The sequence below is a fragment of the Artemia sp. Qi Xiang Cuo genome, chromosome 14 (assembly GCF_049724085.1).
Source record: "Artemia sp. Qi Xiang Cuo chromosome 14, ASM4972408v1, whole genome shotgun sequence".
Classification (NCBI taxonomy): Eukaryota; Metazoa; Arthropoda; class Branchiopoda; order Anostraca; family Artemiidae; genus Artemia; species Artemia sp. Qi Xiang Cuo.
This window is the reverse complement of record NC_142807.1, coordinates 11,949,475-11,968,310: the sequence shown is the minus strand read 5'-3', so window position 1 is coordinate 11,968,310 and position 18,836 is coordinate 11,949,475. Positions and strand designations below refer to the sequence as shown.

Genomic DNA, 18,836 nt, shown 5'->3' with positions numbered 1-18,836 from the left:
TTCAATTGGAAATTTAAATGACTAGTGCCCTTTTTAATACTCGAAAGGGATTAGAAGGCAACAAACTCCCGTACGACGCCAACCATTCCGTCAAACAAATCTAATCAAAACTTTTAGTTGGCCATTACGATCATCGTAGTTGAAAGCTCTGGGTATTATATCTTTGAGCAGGACAACCACCCCACACCCTTCAATGTAGGGGTTGTAACCTATGTCATGGTAGCAAATGAGGTGCTCATAGAAAGTGTTTTTGTAGAAACTTTAAAAAGGGCTCCTTCGAATGGAAATTGAGAGGTGTAGTGGCCTTTTTAATTGTCGAAAGTGATTGGAGGGGAACTAACTCCCATCTCACACCCAGAAGAAAAAAAGTAAAATTCATTTAAATGTTTTCACTTTTATAACTCAAGAAATCAAAAATTAATTAATATTTTAAGGAATAAATATTAGCATGTGTATGTTAAACTGACAATGCGCATTTTTTCAGTAAACTCATTTGAATTTTTTCAGTAAAGTACAAATTATATTCTGGCTTTTAGAAAGCATAGGGTTTAGAACCCTACTCAGATTAATCTATGCTCGTTTTGAGTTTGACTTATTTTAATTTCTGTTTATTTTGGGTTTCATTTATTTATTGATACTGATTTGTAGTAGTTGTAGCCTATGCTTGGTAGATTATTTGATTCTATTTTTGTTCATTTTTGGTTTAATATAGTTCTTTACTTCTTTTTTGAAAAACTTATTTTTGGCAAAAAGTTTTTTTGACTAATAACAACAAACAAACAAATAGTTCATTGAAGTATTATGGCTCTTCTCTTCAGGCAATGGTAGAGCACTGCCTCTGATTGGTTTGTAGCTTACATCCTTAAGAAATTTGGGCAAGGGAATCCGAAATATGAAACTATACTGAAAAAATGCAGTTTACCTGAAAATGAGGCTAAAAAAAAGGCCAAGCACTTTAATATCAAATGGCTTGAAAATTAAGTCTGCATGCTCCTAGTCCAATAGGATCCTAGTTAAATCCTCATTTCTGATCGTTTTTCAAAATATTTGGGGAAATCACCCTCTCCTCTCTGTGGAAAATTACCCCCATGTAATCTCCCACAAAAAAAAATTCCCTGTAAAATTTCCTCCCACCAATAAATGTTTCTTCTATGGAAAATTCCTCACCCAGCAGTTGCCCCTGCCCTAAAAATTTCTCCTGAAATATTTTCTCCACATTCAAAATTGAGTGGCCAAAGATAAAGTAAGACAAATAAAAATAGTTTGGTATGTGAATTTTGGAAAACTTTCCCAGTGTAAATTTTCACCTGGAAAATTTTCCCTGTGAGAAATCCTCTTCCCTTTGCAAAAATCTACCCCCCCCCCCTGTATAGCTTACAGTTCTATACCAAGAAGCTCTAGGGGTTATGCCATACCCAAAGATATAGGTATTGAACCTTTCAGCTATGCTGGACCAAATGGTTATTTAAAAAATGTTATTGGATGTCTTTGGAGAAAAAGGGGTGTCAGAGCTTTTAATTTTCATTTCAATGAACCCTCTTTCAATCTTCTAGGACCATTGGTTTGATATGATCACCCCTGGGGAAAACAAACAAAGAAAAAAAGCAACCAGTAAACACACATCCAAGATTGTTCTTCTGGCAAAAAAAAAATAATTCTACACTCTTGTAGATGGGAACTTGTGCCCTCTACAGCAGGATTCTCAAACATGCTGAATCTGGTGGTGGGATTTTCATTCAGGTTGCTTCACTTTTTGAGTGTGTTTCTCCCTTTTATGAAAATAAGACAAATTATCTCAGGCAAGTAGCTTTTGATGGGCATTGACAAGGAGGGTGGTCCCTATGCCACCTTTGCCACTATTGGGGATCCCTAATGCCACCAGAGCAACCTCGCCATTACTACTATAAAAAGAAAACCAAGAATCGCAAGTAGAAAAGAAAGTGGGCTAGGATGTCCCAGGGAATCCCAAAGTGGCGATGATTCAAATCAACGAAAAGAGCAAAGAAAAAAATGACATATTTGGAATTAGCATAAAAAGCCAGTTCTTTTGATGTATTAATGATTATCAAAATCCCTTCTTCTTTTTAGAGGTTCAGTTACTCCTTACTTACAGTCCGTTGTGGAAACTAGTTAAAACTAAATTGAAATTAATTTTGGCTAGATCAGGTCTTGAAAGCTTTTTTTAGTGGCATAAGCATTTATTTGTCTAAACACCCAAACTGTAGCCAAGCAAAAGTTTAAAAGGTTCTATTGATAAAATTGCGTATTAACATGCATAACATTCAAAGTTTTTTTTTTATAGGACTGGGATTGTGAAGGCTTCAGAACACAGAAGACCAAAAATTAAGCCAAATGGTAGTTCATTGGACTGGAAAGTCCCCGTTCCTGCTCGTTGCTTTAAAATAAAACACTACTTTGAAAGTATTGCATAAAGCTATAACTGACCAAACATTTTGAATGGATATTCAACTTTTGCCTGAAATGTTACTTCCAATCACATATCCTAATATTTGAGCAAAAAGCTTAAGACTTCACTAATACTCTTCCAGTTTACTGATTATAAAGCAGCCAATCAAAAAGTTTTGATAAAAAAAAAGTGTCTTTTGAAAAAATTGGTACTAAAATTATTGAAAGTGACAAATTTATATAGATTATTCTGATAAAAACAATTTATTTTTTTATGTACATCACGACACTAATTGTTATAACACATTTCATTACAACGCTAGATACACAAACATACAACACTAATACATTGAAAAAAAGGATATCTTTGATTATTGTTGTAGTTTTCTACTCTTTTGCAGTGGATGCCCTGACAGAAAAAATAAACACTGTTTGAAAAGCCTATCTTTTTGAATAGTTTGATATGGCACTGATATTCGAAAAATTTTGAGGAGGTTGTTGCTGCACTTCTACTTATCATGGCTCTTATTTTTAAATATTTATTAGCTAGTGATTTATTTTTTTTTTTTTTTTTTTTTTATTGTTGCAGATGCAGAAAATACAAAATATACTATTTGAAATTTAAAGCGTTTTTAGTGAAGCGCAAGTGATATTCCTGCCTTTGGAGGGTTTAAGAGAGCAGTAGCCCAAGTTTTAATTGCAGTAATTTCTGTTTTGTTTCTTTTTTTCAAGTTAGACTTGATTATCTGTATTTTTTTTAAATATCTGTTCCTTTTAGGTTAATCTACTCATTCATATTAACTTTTGTTTGTTTTAAGGGTGAATTATTATATGAATTTTTTTGTTTGTTTTATGTTTTAGATCTCGTTCTTTATTTTTTTTGAAGCTTTTCCTTCAAAAATATTTTTTTATTATTAATTTTTTGTCTGTGCTAAATGGTGAAAGACAAAAATGCCTTTGGTAATAAATGTATTATATCACATGAAGATTTTGCAAAGTAATTTGCACTTAGAAACAGGAATAAAGAAAAAAGATACATTTGGTGCTAAATTTGGGCTTTTTGTATGATCAGATCTTGTACCCATCAAGACCCTACCTCACTCTTTCTCTTACTCAATATTTTGGCAGTTGTAAATGCAGATGTAAAAATAGATAATATTTGGTCAATTTATAGTTTCTTGAAGTAAATTGTTTTAATATTTAAGATATTTTGCTTTAATAATAAAGAGAGCTTTGTATTTCAGGTTGTTAAAGTTGTGTCATATGTTTTATGTGTGATAGCTCTCCTCACTTGTTGATATCATGACTTCATCTGGTGTGGATAAGGCTCTAAGCTTGGTTCGTAATCTACCTAGGATATCGTTTAACAACTTAAGAGATAGTGTTGGAAGGAGGAAGGTTTGTTTGTTTAGTACTTTTGTTTGTTTTTCTTGTTTTGTTATTTTTTTTATTATTATTATTTGTTTAAGAGAGAGTGTTGTAGAAAGGAATGTCTTTTTGTTTTCTGTTTTTTTTTCTCTCTTTTTATTTGTTCTGTTTTCCATCTTTTTTTATAACGTGAGAAATAGTTTTGTAAAGAGGAATGTTTGTTTTGTGCTCTTTTTTTCTAGATCCGATATTTCTTTAAGAGAGACTGTTTGAGAAAGGAATGTTTGTTTTTTTCTGCTTTTATTTGTTATTCTCTTTTATTTGTTGCGTTTTTTTTACTTTTTTAAAGAGGAAGGTTTGTATGTTTTCTGCTTTTATTTGTTTTTCTTTATTTATTTGTTTTGTTCTTATTTTCGCTTTTTTTAGAATCTTAAGAGATAGTTTTGGAAATAAGAAGCTTCGCTTGTTTATGATTTTTTTTCCTTTTATTTGCTTTAACAGCTTAGAAGATAGAGTTGAAAAGAGGAAGGTTTGTTTGTTTTGCGCTTTTTCCCTTTTTTGTGCATCATTATATCTTAAACATTCAGTTTGGGGTTGAATTCCAGAACCCAATGGTTATTAATTATAAGTATTCATTTGTTACTACCTTACATCCATCTTAAAATGACTAATAACTACAGACTCAACTACTTACATGCTGAAATTAGCTATAGATTAAGTTTTTTTTAGCTTTTTCTGTGCACATAACGTAAAAAAAGACAAAAATGTTCGTAATGTGTGATGTTTTAGAGCATAAATAATACTGGCTAATTAATTATTATTAATGAGTGTTGTCTTCAAAAACACAAACGCAACCTAGTTGTGTCGGTCTGATATTCAGTGAAATTTTGAGCATCGGTATCATTAGGAAGATCATCTTTGAATTACTGAAATATAGAATATTATTGAAATGTTGTATAGCTGAATTACCATGTTAAATATTACTGAATGATTGGACTGTATTGAATTATTGAACTTATATTTAGAACACAATGTAGTTTCAATAGCCTGATATTCAGTAATTTTTTTTAACATTGGTATTGTTAGGGAGATCATGCTTGCTTTAATGAGTTACAAAATACTACTGGCTTATGGAATTGTGAAGACAACTCCAGATTATTTACAAGTAATCGTGAAAACTATACACAAACATTCATTAATATTGTTTATTTTTCATCTTAAACTAAACTTTTCGTATTTTAACTAATGGTCCGCGTAGCGCAGGTACTGATTTCCTGATTTTCTGCCCTCGGCTGGGAGTGCAACGTGTGATGGGGGGGGGGGGGACAAATCATTCGAGGCTTTCCGTGTTTTTCCTCCTGATATCTTCAGGCGGCCATTTAGAGCTGAGTCGATTTTTTTTTGTCTGTGTAGAAAAGGTCTAGTATTATAGTTGGATTTTTGACTTTAGTGTCAAAAATTGTATTGGAATAGTTTCTCCAAAACGATTCAACTTTTCTTTCTTTATGTCCGAAATTCTCAAATTTTCTGTTTGAGTTTGTGAAAAATATTACTAAAAAATAGATGAAAAGCAAGTTTTCCCATTCTGGTTTAGATTCAACAAGTCTTAAAAAATCCAAAGGATGATCTATCAGTCTTTCAAGTTTTGTGTAGCATAAACCAGGGGGAATTTATTAGAGTTTTTCCTTATTTGATAGTCATATTATAATCAGACGTGAGCACGACAACTTTTTGAATTTTTAGGATCGAAGCATTGGACTGATGTGACGTTTTTGCAGTGTTTCACAAGACAGATTTTGAAGTTAGCTGTAGACCGCTTTGAGAGAGAGATATTTATTTCAAAAAGATCACTATCACAAGCCCATAAAGGGCCGAATTTGGACTTCGGATTCGACAATATAAATGGTTGCACTAAAACTGGTAAAAAATTCAAACGACAACAACAAAACAGGAAAATCATAATGAGCAATCATGAGATAGTTAATAATTAAAACTGTAAAAAGTCAATCAAAAAGTTAAAAATATAAAAACTGGTCAAACTAAACTTACGCAAATACGAATCAGAAAAAGAATTAGAACAGATATAATAAAAGGAAGGGGGGAATAAGCGAATATACACAAAAAAAAGAGCTTGACATAAATGCATATAAATTAAAAAGGACACTAAGAAAGTGTCAATAATTCAACTACAGTAAGTCAATAAAAGAGTTAAAAAAATAAAAACTTTTCAAGAAGGGGGGGAGGGGACAAAAATAAATAAATAACCCCCCCCCAAAAAAAAAAAAAGAACGAAAAATAAAATATATAAAAATTAAAGGGGGAACTGAAAAAAAAGGGGGGACAAACAAATGAATGCAAGAACCTGGGCAGCACCATCAGCTAATAAATAAAAAAGAGGGGGAAAAAAGAAACTATTGGGACATTTTATTCATTTTTTCTGTAATGAAGGGGACAAAAGTTCTTTTGTATCTCGAAGTAACGCAGCGAATGGGGGACAAAACAGGGATGGGCTCAGAAACAGCTTGAGGCAGCTGTAATCTTGATGGGGAATGATGTTTGGGGAAAGTACTTGCCATCTAAGGGTTTGTTATTGCATTTTTTGCAAAATGGAGGCACAAATTATTTCTTCGTCTCTCGAGGGTCTCTAGTTTTGAAATATTTAACAAATGCAAATATGGTATCTTGCCCTCTTTAAAAAAAATTCTTATAGCTCTCTTTTGGACATTTTCAATTTTTTGTGTTGCTTCGTTTGAGAGGCCAGGGTGCCACACAGGACAAGCATATTCTAATATGGGACGAACAAAAGAAATGTATACTTGTAGTAAATGTGATTGGGGGCAACTAAACTTATTTAAGAGTTTAAGGAGGGAAAGCGAGGAGTTTGCTTGTCGTAGGATATTATTTATTTGGGCATCCCGTTTCAAATTGGAAGAAATTGTAACACCAAGGAGTTTAAGAGATGTGACAGAGGTTTCAGGAGGAATAGGAGCAAGAAAAAAAGGGGAGGGATTTAAGGAAACTTACTGAGACTATTGCGGATTTAGAAGGGTTAACTGTCATGTCAAGGGAAGAGGCCTCACAGGCAATATCTTGGAGTATGCCCATTGGGTTGCTAAACATGTTTTTATGACATATCTTTAAAACTGTCAAGTCATCGACAAATTTCGACCTATTGTCATAAAGTGTTGAAAAGGTGTTAATCATAAGAGGAAAAAGGAGAGGGTCTTAAATAGTCCCCTGAGGAATGTCATTAAATATGAAAAGATGATGTGAGAAACAATTTAGATATTTATCTGCTTGATATCTCTTATAGAGAAAAGAGGCAACGAGCTTAACAAGGAAAGTTTCAATATTGACTTCATTTATAAGTTTATCTATGAGTAATTTGTGGTTAATCAAATCGAAAGCTTTTTGAAGATCAATATAAATCAGATTAAGCCAAGTGTTAGGTTTTTCAAGTAATTTACCCATGGTATCAACAAGATGGATCAGGTAATGAAGGTTGACGTGGATTTGAGATTACCAAACTGTCCAAGATCAATGAGGGGGAGGACTTTCATGTTAAGCCAGTCTGAGAGAAAACTTTCATACAATTTTGAAAAAATTGAGGTGAGGGTAATAGGACGAATACCATCAAAGCCAGGCTTCCCATTTTTCTTTTTGATTGGGGTAATAAAGCCTTGTTTCCAATATTGAGGGAACTGTCCTGATTCGGTAATTTCATTAAACAGGGTGGATAGGGGTTTTGAGAGGTAATCACTGAAAGCTTTGATCAGAGGAACAGGAATATATAAAGGGCAAATGCTTGATCGTTTTAGTTTTTCAATTTTTTTACATCAAGTGGAGAATTATGTGGGAGTGAAAAAGGATCAGGAATGCCTGGAAATACGTAAGATAATGGTGAGAGACTCTGGACAATAGAAGCCAGAAACTTATTGAGGTCATTAGCTGTGGTCTTTGGAGGGTCATTTATATGAACCTGAAATGTGGTTGTTTTTGACTCTTGCCAGTTAAGTTTTTTAATATCAGAGTACCATTTCTTTGGCTGATCAGGGCGCACATTTCGTGTTTTATTTTCATAGCAGGTTGGGGCAGCTTTTCTAATTTGACTTTTTAATTTCCTTATTGACTTGTTCGCTTGAGCTTAATTACCCCTGTTAAATAATCTTATTTTCGTGTAGATTAACATATTTACGTGATTGTTTATGTAAGGTTAATCAATGGAACATTTTCTGATTTTTTTTTTCTGGGAAACATAATGAGTAGGAATCATTTAGTTTCTTTGTGAAAAATCACAGTTTTGTCATCAAGGTTATTAGAATAATAAAGGTCAGACAACCTTTTACTGGAAAGCCGAGATCGGTAAAAAAACAGGCCTGTGTCAACGAGGGGATGGCAAACCTCAATGGAGGTAGTAAAGGAACGTTCAATGGCTTAAGAGGGAGAAAAAAGAAGACACTAGTGGTAACTGCCTCCTAGTGATGACAGTGCTTGTAGGAAGTTGTAATACTTACTCATGATTGAACAAATAACATCCAGAGAGGTGTTACCTTTTGTTGTAGATATTTTAACCAGTTGTTTAATATTAAGAGAGGTGCAGATAGAGTCTATCCTTAGGTCATTCGCATCGCCAAGTAAGCAAATACCAGCGTTCGGATACTTTGATAACACAAAGTCAGCACTTATAAGAAATTGTTGTATAAATTTGCGTTTCTGGTCAATACTTTGGTTAGGGGAATGATAAAAGACGGCGGTTACAATTAAATTGAAAAGGCGGGGAAGTACTTTCGGTCGAAGGCTCAGCCATAGAATTTCATCATGATCTGATAAGTTGGGGGTGGGGACGAGTTTAGGTTGGAGGTCATCTCGGACAAAAAATAATATACCACCCTCTTTTTTCCCGAGAGGGTGATCGGGAGGGCAAAGTTTTATAAACTGAGTATAATTGCTGATTTTTAGGAAATCTGGGTTCTGGGACTGAACCTCTGTCACAGCACTAATATTAGTTTTATGAATTTCAGAGATACCCTCGAGTTTGGTAGTTTTGTCAAAATTCAAGCTGTCGCCATTGGTATGTAGAAAAGATGGAAGTTTAAACTGATTTGGGTGTTGGGAGTTTTTTCAATTCAGGATGGAGTTATTTCGGGTTGAACTGTATGAGAAGGATGATATGGATAAGGGGATGGCTTTGGGGCATTATTAAAAGGCGGGACTGGACCGGGCTTGAGAGAAAAGGAGGACAGTTGACAAACTACGGGAATGTTATTAAGTTGGCATGGAACTACGGTTGAATTCGTCTTACTATTGGAGTTTTTAGAAACTTTGCATAGAGATGTTGCTTATGGATCATTCTACCTGCTTACTCTTAGACAACAGTCATACTAATAGGGTAGCCAGGGGGGATAATGTGCAAGGGAAGGGAGAAAAGTTTTCTGCTGATCTGGGAATAAGCCAAATTGGGAGTGTTCTTTATATGGGGGGGGGGGGCAAGATGATGCTGAGGGAGGGAAGTACGGTGGGGGTGTCTGAGAGGGGAGGGCTTGGGTTTGTTTCGGCAAATAACGGGTGGAGTCCAGAACCGGTCGGTAACTTCTTGGAGCTTTTTTCGGCTTTGTGTTTGCCTGGATTTGATTATATATTCAGGATTATTTGACCATCACTCTTTTATTGCATTTGGACTTAACTTGTTTAATTTCATGTCATAAGCTATTAACAGCAGAGGGGGGTTGAAACGATGTTTTCTATTGAAAAAATGTAAAAGGAGAATTCTCCACGTGATCATTTTAGAAAGAACAATCTGTTAAAATCCAACCACAGGTATTTTTGGGCCTAAAGAGTACCTTTTTTTAAAAATAGTTTCAGAAAGCAATATCGTTTTGCTTGTGGGTCTTTAGCAATGTTACCCTGTCTAAAGCCTAAAACACACGCAGCTTTTTTCGGCACCGTTTTGGTAAACCAGTGCCGATTTCCTTGTCTTTAGCATAAAATGTCCATATTCTGGAATATTACCCGAAATAAAATTGTGTGTACAGTTAAAGACTAGATTATTTTCAGCCACACACAAAATTTTATTACAGGTAATATTCCAATCTTTAAAATTTTAACTGTCCTTTTTTTTAGTCAATTTTATCTCTTTGTTAAGTCAGACGGCCTTTTAGCCCTAAAAGGAGCACCTATTTCCTAGGGATCATTTTCCTTATTTTATTTTTTATCAATTTCCTTATTTTCCCAATTTTACTGACCGTTTTTTTTATTTTACAGCAATTTTACAATCATAGCTTTATGATACAAAAAAAACACTATTTTCGTCAAAAGCGAAAACTAAATATATATGTTTGGATATGATTTGTTTTTAAACTAGCATATTTTATAGACCAATTATTTCATCATCACTATAAGATTGCCAAAACCTAAACAATCAGCCTATTTATAGGAATTTGAGATTGAATCCAAGAATTAACTATAAATTTTAAATCCAAAGTTTTAATAAAACAACATCTCGCTGGTTTTGAATTTTTCTGATTATTTTTGGCAACGATGCACCAGTAGTGATAATGGTTTTAATTTATTTTAAACCAAAGTCCTAGATCTAGCATTTCCCCTCTATCAGTTTCTAATTATCTTCGCCTTGTATCTTAAGACCAGTGTTGCCACTTGACCGATAGCAGTGTTGCCACTTGTCGATGAAAAAAGCGGTGTTTTTGCGGTATTCATTCTCACGTTCTTCATCACTAATAGCTCGTCCAGACCATCCGTTCTCTAGAGAATTGGAACCAGGATAATTTACTCTTTTCTGTTTTAAACTAGATTAAAAGTTTATTTATCAATAATTGTTTCATTTTCGGCGCTTTCCCCAGAAATACCGTGTATACTGTCGTTTTTTCCCATTTTTATATTTTTGGATACTCTGATATACCGGCCTTGAAAAAGAAAGAAAAAGAGACATATATGCCAGTCTACACTTTCAGTCTTTCGCCACATTTTTTTTTTTAAAGAAATAGACAGTTTAACGTATTCCAAAAGACGAGAATGCTAGATTGAACAGTTTTTACTGGCTCAGTAAATATGCAAAATGACATTCTCGAACCAGATGCTCATTTTTTCCCCTTTTTAATTTCAATTTTAGACGCTTTGCTCTACAGAAGCAGTTTTTACACAACTTAATTCCTTAAAATACATTTCAATAAATTAATGTGAAGAATAATAAATTTGTAGTGATGCTTTTCTACAATTTTCAACTTTTCGAGAGAACATATTATTTACTTGCTTTAAAAAAATCCTCAGCATGGTTCGGTTTTTGATTTGTCAGAATATTTTTATTTCTTCCCTCGCCCCAAAGCAAAGAAGGTAGTTACACTCTTGTCTTCTAAGTGCCCAAGACATGATTGCTTGAAACTTTATTTCTTGGCCCTCCCCTTTCTTTACCGAAGCTTGACTCCAACACCGGGACAAACCCTATTTAAAATTACTGATCGAAATCAAATGTTGAAGATATTTGGAGACATGAGAACTAGGCTTGAAAAGATTTCTTCTTTCTTCATGTGCACTTACGGGGTTTGTGGTTACCTTAGGGCCATTTTTTTATACCAAAAGTAACTCTTGCAACTTTTATTGGAGAAACAAGGCACAAAGACACTGACATGTAGCATTATCTGAAAAAAGAGAAAAACAGAAAACAAATGGCTAGCAAAAGAGCGTTACTATGACCACGACTAGATATTAATGACAATTATCATATTAAAGATACTAAAACGTTAAAAGGAATCATTCGCACAGGCAGAAAAAGGTCACTCGGTATTAGACAGCGTGGTCATCCTCGTCAAGACCTACATTGGCTGCACTCTACAAAACATTTTGATTCACAGCAGTGCTGTCCCTTGTGGTTGCTTTACCGTTCACTTGAAGTACACGTTTAACATGTGTCAGTTCTAGCCCCCCCCCCCTTGCTATGGCTTGACCTTCCTTTTTGCTGACGGCTCAGACCACATTCCACTTTTAATGTCAACGAAAAAGTTGGCAAATAAATCGGCTGACCTTTTGTTGAACTAAGATGATTTTGCTGACGTTTTATTGAGCTAAGATGATTTTGCTGACGTTTTATTTAACTAAGATGATTTTGCATGTCAGTTTAGACGTCCTCTAAAAAAGAAAAAAGGCGCTCAGCAATGACGTTAGATATTGGTAATGAAAAAAGTATTGTATCAATTTTGAAACGTTTGGAAACATTACTGCTTCAGTAACGTTCCTCCAGTAAAGATTTGATTCAGTATAAAATTCAACTAAGAAAAGAAGGGAAAATAGGAAATGCTAGTATGCAAACAAAGTACGTGAAATGACAAGAAAAGCTGCGGCTGAGTATTATCACAAAAAAATTGATAACCTTTTTGAATCAAAGCCTAGCATGTGGTTATAAGGAAATAAAACGAATCTGTTGAAAATCCCCTAGTGGTGTTGATTTTTGTTCAGATTCTAATGATGAAACAATTTCTAACCAGTTAAGCCGCTAACACAAATTTTGAATTGCATTTCAGCTCCTTTGGTTTACCCACAGATATGGAAAACGGGGTATGTTACTCCAATCCCTAAAAAAGATACTGAACTGAATTTCGATGGTGTGAAGGCAATCAGTTTAATCCCTTTGTTCAGAAAAATGTACGAAAGTTTTGTAGCAAATTGGCTAAAAACTGAAGTTGAACCCCTGCTTGATCCTCTTAAGTACAGTAACAGAAAGAATACATCAACATCCCATTATCTAGTCAGTCTTTTATATTTTATTTTTAAGCATGTTGATGAGCCTGGTAAATGGCTAAACTTAATTACAATTGATTTTAAAAAGGGTTTCGATTTGATTGATAATAACATTTTAATTTCTAAGCTTTTAATTGATTTTAGAGTGAATCCTGCTGTTGTGAAATTGATTCAGAGTTTTTTAATAAATAGGTTCCAAATTTTAAAATATAAGAAGTCTTTCTCTGAACCCGAGCCAGTTTTGGGGTGTACCTCAAAGTACCATTCTGGGTCCTGTTCTTTTTCTAGTTATGATCAATGATATTGCTAAAGAGCCTGAAGACCGCTGGAAATATGTTGACGACCTTACCCTTGGAGAAATTTGCGAAGCAAATGAATGTAGCAAAGCTCAAATTTTAATTCACAACGTGAAGACTAAATCTTCCAGTTCAAATATGACAGTAAATCTTCAATTTTAACTATTTCTTTTTTAATTCTTCTGAACCGAATTCTCTACCAACTATCTCTGATTCTCTTAAAGTCAGGAAGATTAAACTCTTGGAAGTTATTATTACCAGTTATTTAAAATTGGAAGCAAACACATCTAGTCTAGTAAAAAAGGGGTAATGCTGGGCTGCAGACGCTCAAGCTTATGTCGAAACATGGAGCCCCTCCAGATCACCTCCTCCGAATATTTACATCTTTTATTCGCCCAATTCTGGAATATTCAGCTCCTGTATGGCATTTTGGACTGACGACTGAGCAAAGCGACTGGATCGAAAGAGCTCTAATGATAGTATTAAAACATGCAGAAATGTCCTATGAAGAGCTTCTGCCAAAGTAAAAGTGCAAACTCTAAAAAAAAGAAGAGAGAAACTGTGCATGGATTTCGGAAGAAAATCTCTGATACACTCATTCCACAAAACCCTTCCCCCCTCAATCCACAAGAAAATGACTCCTGCGCGGGGTTACAGTGCCTGTTGACAAACTTCAGCCGGTACGCTGTGCCCATCAGCGTTTAGCGAAAAGTTTCATACCTAGTTTTGTAAAAATGTATAGCGAAAATCAGGAGGACTGATTAGCGTTTTTTTTTTTTTTTTTTTTTTTTTTTTTTTTTTTTTTTTTTAATGTGACTATGCTTGTATAATGTGACTATACCAAAGAAATTTGGCGGTACCATGAAAGTTTTGGTGAAAATAATAGTTCATATATCTACCATCCATCTAGTCTGATTTCTTGGATATATTTTTTTACCTATTTATTAAGAAGTTTATTTTTGTTTGTAGCAACAAGAAAGATGCAGGGGAAGATATGGTGGAAAAACCCATGGATGTGGCCAAAAAGGGAGTGAGCAAAGACAGGCTTACATGAGGCTAGGTCATGAAGGAGGGCAAACTCCATTTTATATGAGATTTTCCAAGGAGCCTTATTACAAGGGATGGCAGTGAGTACATGTTGAAAATTTTCACTTTACAATTGATCACTTACGATTTAATCTCTACAACCTAGTATTTTTTTAAAAGAAATTGTCCATAAGAAGCTAGAAAAAAAATTTAATTTTAGTTTAATAAGGCAAACAAAAAGATCTTCAGAAAACATTAGGTCTATGGCGAGGAAGAAAAAGAAGAAAAGAAAACAATCACAGCGATATTTCGCCTGAATCAAACTAGGTGTCTTCTGCGTTGAGACAGGAATAATCTAAAAAATACTAATGAAAAAGAAAAACAAATTACATAAAGATCTTACATAAAAGATCTACTGCACGTCGGACATAGCAGTAGGATACAGTACATCTCGCTAATTGTGAATATCACATTCTGTTATGTCTGACATGGTGTATTAATTGTATATATATATATTGGTTTTATTGTTTTCATTTCGTTTTTTATTTGATATTTTATTTTCTCATTTAATTATGTTTTAGGTTTTTTTTTGTTTCAACACTAAAGATGGCTTGATTGATACAAGTGAAATCTTCGTATTATTGTTCCTTCTTCACTTTCTCCTTACTTGCGATAGACCTGCTGTTTTCCTAAGATTCCTGACTTTTTCTTGTGATGATTCAGCTTTAGTTCTTTTAAGCTTAACTTAAGTATCTTTTTTTTTCACGCACGAAGAAACGTTCTAAAGTAAGTAAAAAATACAGAAGGGGGCCCAAGGCTAGCTCAAATGTGGAAGTCGCTTGGTTTTGGTCTAGTAATATCCTACTGACCCTAGTTACTATCAAGGTCTTCATAACTAAGGAATTCTAATGAACATACTCTGATGTATTGTTTGCAGTACCCTAGTTAGCTACCAAGATCTCAAGAACTGCTGAATGCTAATGAACATACTTTTCTTAAGAAAATACTCTGATGCATTCTTTGCAGTACCCTAGTTAGCTATCAAGATCTCCAAAACTGATGAATTCTGGTGAACATACTCCTGAACATAATCTGGTGAACATGCTCTGATGTATTCTTTGCAGTACCCTAGTTAGCTATCAAGATCTCCAAAACTGATGAATTCTGGCGAACATACTCCTGAACATATTCTGGTGAACATGCTCTGATGTATTCTTTGCAGTACCCTAGTTAGCTATCAAGATCTCCAAAACTGATGAATTCTGGTTAACATACTCCTGAACATATTCTGGTGAACATGCTCTGATGTATTCTTTGCAGTATCCTAGTTAGTTTTCAAGATCTCCAGAACTGAAACACAAAAAAATAGAGTTCAAATATTTTACCTAACTCTAATGGTGAGTGTCTCTCCGAAACTGTTAATGCTTACCTTTTTGCATTGCAAGCAAATTTAAAAAAGATTCCAATGAAGAATAAAAGAGTTCTTTTATAGAAAATTCGGTTTATATGGGATTTTTTTTCTTGCAAGCCTTAGGTATTTTAATCTGAAGGCAGCTTCGACGTTAAAGGTTGGTGGTAAAGATCGAAAATATGAAATGCAGGCCGAAAGAAGTAAAAGTCATTTCGCCTACGAAGGTAGCAGCAAGCCTGCGGCGGATTTCCTTGCTGTAGCTCAATTGGAAACGCGTACCTCCCTTTACTTCAGTTTTCCTTTGAAATAGCTAGTTGAATTCATGTCGAACAGGTATCCCAGGCACTTTCACGAAATCTGGGCATCCTGAGAAAACTGAGATATTGGTATTCTCGAAGAGCACACTGCCTTTCTATGACGTATAAATAACTGTTCAATTGGGAAAATCCTTCTATTAGACAGTTAACCACAACCTGAGACATTATATACCACACAGTATTATCAGGTTATTGTATTTCCCAATGATTTACTCCTCTATTCTCTACTGCTCTTAGATGTGGCTCGGAACATTCCCATCTGTCGATGACCGGATAAGAATATTTCAGAATAAAGCGATTCGAATGCTATATAAAAAGGACCGCGTGATTCAGTATGCAAACGGTATATTCAAAACAAATTTTACCTGCCGCTGGACTTAGATTTTAAACCTTTTATTTGTGTACCGACATGCTAGAGGTCTTTTGCAAAGATGTTCTGCGAACATTTTCCAAATGAATTTAGATTTTCATTGTCACGACATTCGAGTGAAGAGTAAGTTCCATGCTCCGCTAGTGATAACGTCCAAGTCAAAACATACTTTTTGCTTAGAGGTATTAGTTTGGGGAATGATGTGGATATTGAAGTTAAGAATAATGAAGATTTGGATAATTTTAAGCATTACATAAAGGATAAATTATATGATAAAAATAGTTTTAAATTTAAAAGAGAAAAAAGTGATAAAATATATATATAAATCTACAATCTTTTCTGTAGTTTGGGAATTGGAGGATGATGATGGATTGGTATTTGGTGGTTTATGTTGTAGGTTATTGGGTGACTTTACTTTAAGCTGATAGGTTAATTAGTGGAATTTGGATTGAGTCAAATTTTGGATGAGAGTATATTTGTTTTTCAATGTGTACTGAACTGCCTGTTTGAACAGCCTTGTGTCAGGCTCTTGAGTAGCCCAGAGTGTTATTATGTTGTTATAATATTTATGCTTTAAATATTTTGCTCGATAATTAAATAAATGGTGAATATTTCATTATTCAATCACACATGCAGCACCTTTTTTGCGACTGTTAAATAGAAAAAAAGACGATTTCAAAGAGAAATTTCAGATTTTAGAAAACAATTGCTCCTTAGAAGCTAAAATGCTTCTAGAGTGTTCTTCCTTTCGTCTTTTTCTTTCTTCTTAGTGACAAAAAGATCCTTAGATTTTTTTTTTTGCCAGAATCGTCAGTTTTCTGCTTGTGCTTTTTTTTCTTTTTTCTTTTTTTTTTAGCTTCGTGCAAAAGTATCAAAAGGAGGCTATATATAGGTTTATTATTGTAACTTGGACTAATCTGTTTTCTGACTTGACAAATGCAAGACAAATGACAAACGCGTAAGTAGCCAACAAAAAAGATCAAAACTACTGTATGGGCTTTATTTTAACACATAGACAGAGAAAGGACTAATGTGTTTTTATTCCAGCCAAGCTGTTGCGGGAAGCCAAGGTTGATGTGCTTGAGGTGTGAAATCTTTCTCTGCTTGACACAAAACTTTAAAGACTTCAAAAGTTTCAGGAAGAGTGACGTTTTGTTTGGCAAATCTTTTTTAATATAAATGTTCTATAGTTTGCCTCGGTAGGGACCCATTATCCACACAAGTGGACAAATTCAAGAGGATTAGGCTAGTGACCAGAGTGTTTTTAGTCTAACTTTTTTAATCGAAACATATTTTTTGCTTTTTAAATCGATAGCGAATAAATTTGCGAAATGTTGAAATATTTCTATGCAGATCTCAGGAGAATATGTTCGTTATTTTAACCTGAACTTATGCTAAATATGTTATTTTTGTGTGTGTAGAGTGTGGGATATTTTGGTTGTAACTTACAGTACTTTCTAACTCGCATCCTCCTACAGCTTTGATTATAAATTTGCGTAAATGTTTTTTCTAATTTTCATTTTCTTGATTTTATTTTTCCTTTTCAGCCTTCAGAGGGAGTATTTGCCTATATCGTTGCATAGAATTCAGATGTTAATAGACACAGGACGTCTTAACCCAGAGGAACCGATTGATGTGACGCAAATTTGCAATACAAAACTTTTCAAGCTAGATCCAAGAAAGAAACAGTATGGTTTTCAAATTACTGATGAGGTAAATTTTTGAGAAGTCAATTATAACTACTGTTTTTGACATTATAATAAACATTAGTATAATAAATATAATAAACATATAAATATTCTGATGTAATGTCTATTATAATAATAAATATTAAGATAAATGTCACGAAAAATCAGACGATAGAGCAAATAAATGGAAAGTATAGTTTTTTTTCAATTATTGGGTTAACTATATCACAGCTGTTGAATGCGCCAAGTATTTCAAAGATTGTAAAAGATGGAAAGACGAAGAGAAAAAATGGATGATTGAAGATGAAAAATAACGGAATTTCTTTTCCTTCCTTTTCTTTGCGGTAAAATTTTGGTTGATCATAAATTTGAGCAATACCAAATGTCAGCATCACAAATGGATGCCAATAAATCCATAAAAATTCTTATACACTCGTCAATATAGCATAAAAATTTTGACAAAAAAAAATATTTTGTATATATTCCAAGTATATCAGAAAATTTTACATTCATGTTGATGACCTTTACATAAGGGGGGGGGACTGGGCAACCCCAAAGAACAAGATTTGTTGAAGAAATCGCCCTATAAATCGTGTGAATTATGACCCAGATTTTCATTTTTGTACTTCCGTCATTTAATACAAAAAATTGACGATCTGTAACGACTGTCTTGCAAATAAGAAGTGCATACTTTTTTTCTCCTTTTTATAATACAGAATTAAGAGCAACATTTGTGATTAATTTTAGATTTAAAACTTGCTGTTAACTTATTTTAGTCACTTTTTTTTATTTTTCGTGGGGGGGTGGGGTGGGGGGAGTAGGTAAGGAGATAAATGTGAGACGAACTGTTCCTTACAGAAACAAATTTATTCCTTAAAAATATCTAGACAGAACTTTCAATTTATGTAAACAATTTAGTATCTAAAAAGTGTAAACAACACTGGCTATTTAGAGGATTTGAGGGTCGAACCTGAGTGCTGCTTTTTCAGGTTGTAAATTTGAAATTTATTTTTCATTTAAAACCTGTGTCTTTAAGAAATTTGATTTTAACTAAACTAGATTTTACTTAAAATCCTGAGGAAATGGGTTCAATCCTGGTGTCGCTGATTATTTGGTTATTTGGTTATCTGGGAGGGGGACACGGGAAGCGTCGCATGATTTGCCCCAAACCATACATTGCACTCCGGGCCAGAGGCAGAAAATCAG

At 34.0% G+C, this 18,836-nt stretch overlaps 1 protein-coding gene across 1 annotated transcript in view; it reads left to right on the top strand.

Annotated features, from left to right (window-relative positions):
- Positions 1–18,836, top strand: part of mRpL15 (mitochondrial ribosomal protein L15) — a 61,457-nt gene that overhangs the window by 21,779 nt on the left and 20,842 nt on the right. The window contains exons 2-4 of the mRNA XM_089099808.1: positions 3,651–3,804; positions 13,788–13,945; positions 17,490–17,655. Of these exons, the coding sequence (XP_088955934.1) occupies positions 3,709–3,804; positions 13,788–13,945; positions 17,490–17,655 (420 nt within the window). The 5' untranslated portion in view covers positions 3,651–3,708. The remainder of the gene's footprint in view (positions 1–3,650; positions 3,805–13,787; positions 13,946–17,489; positions 17,656–18,836) is intronic.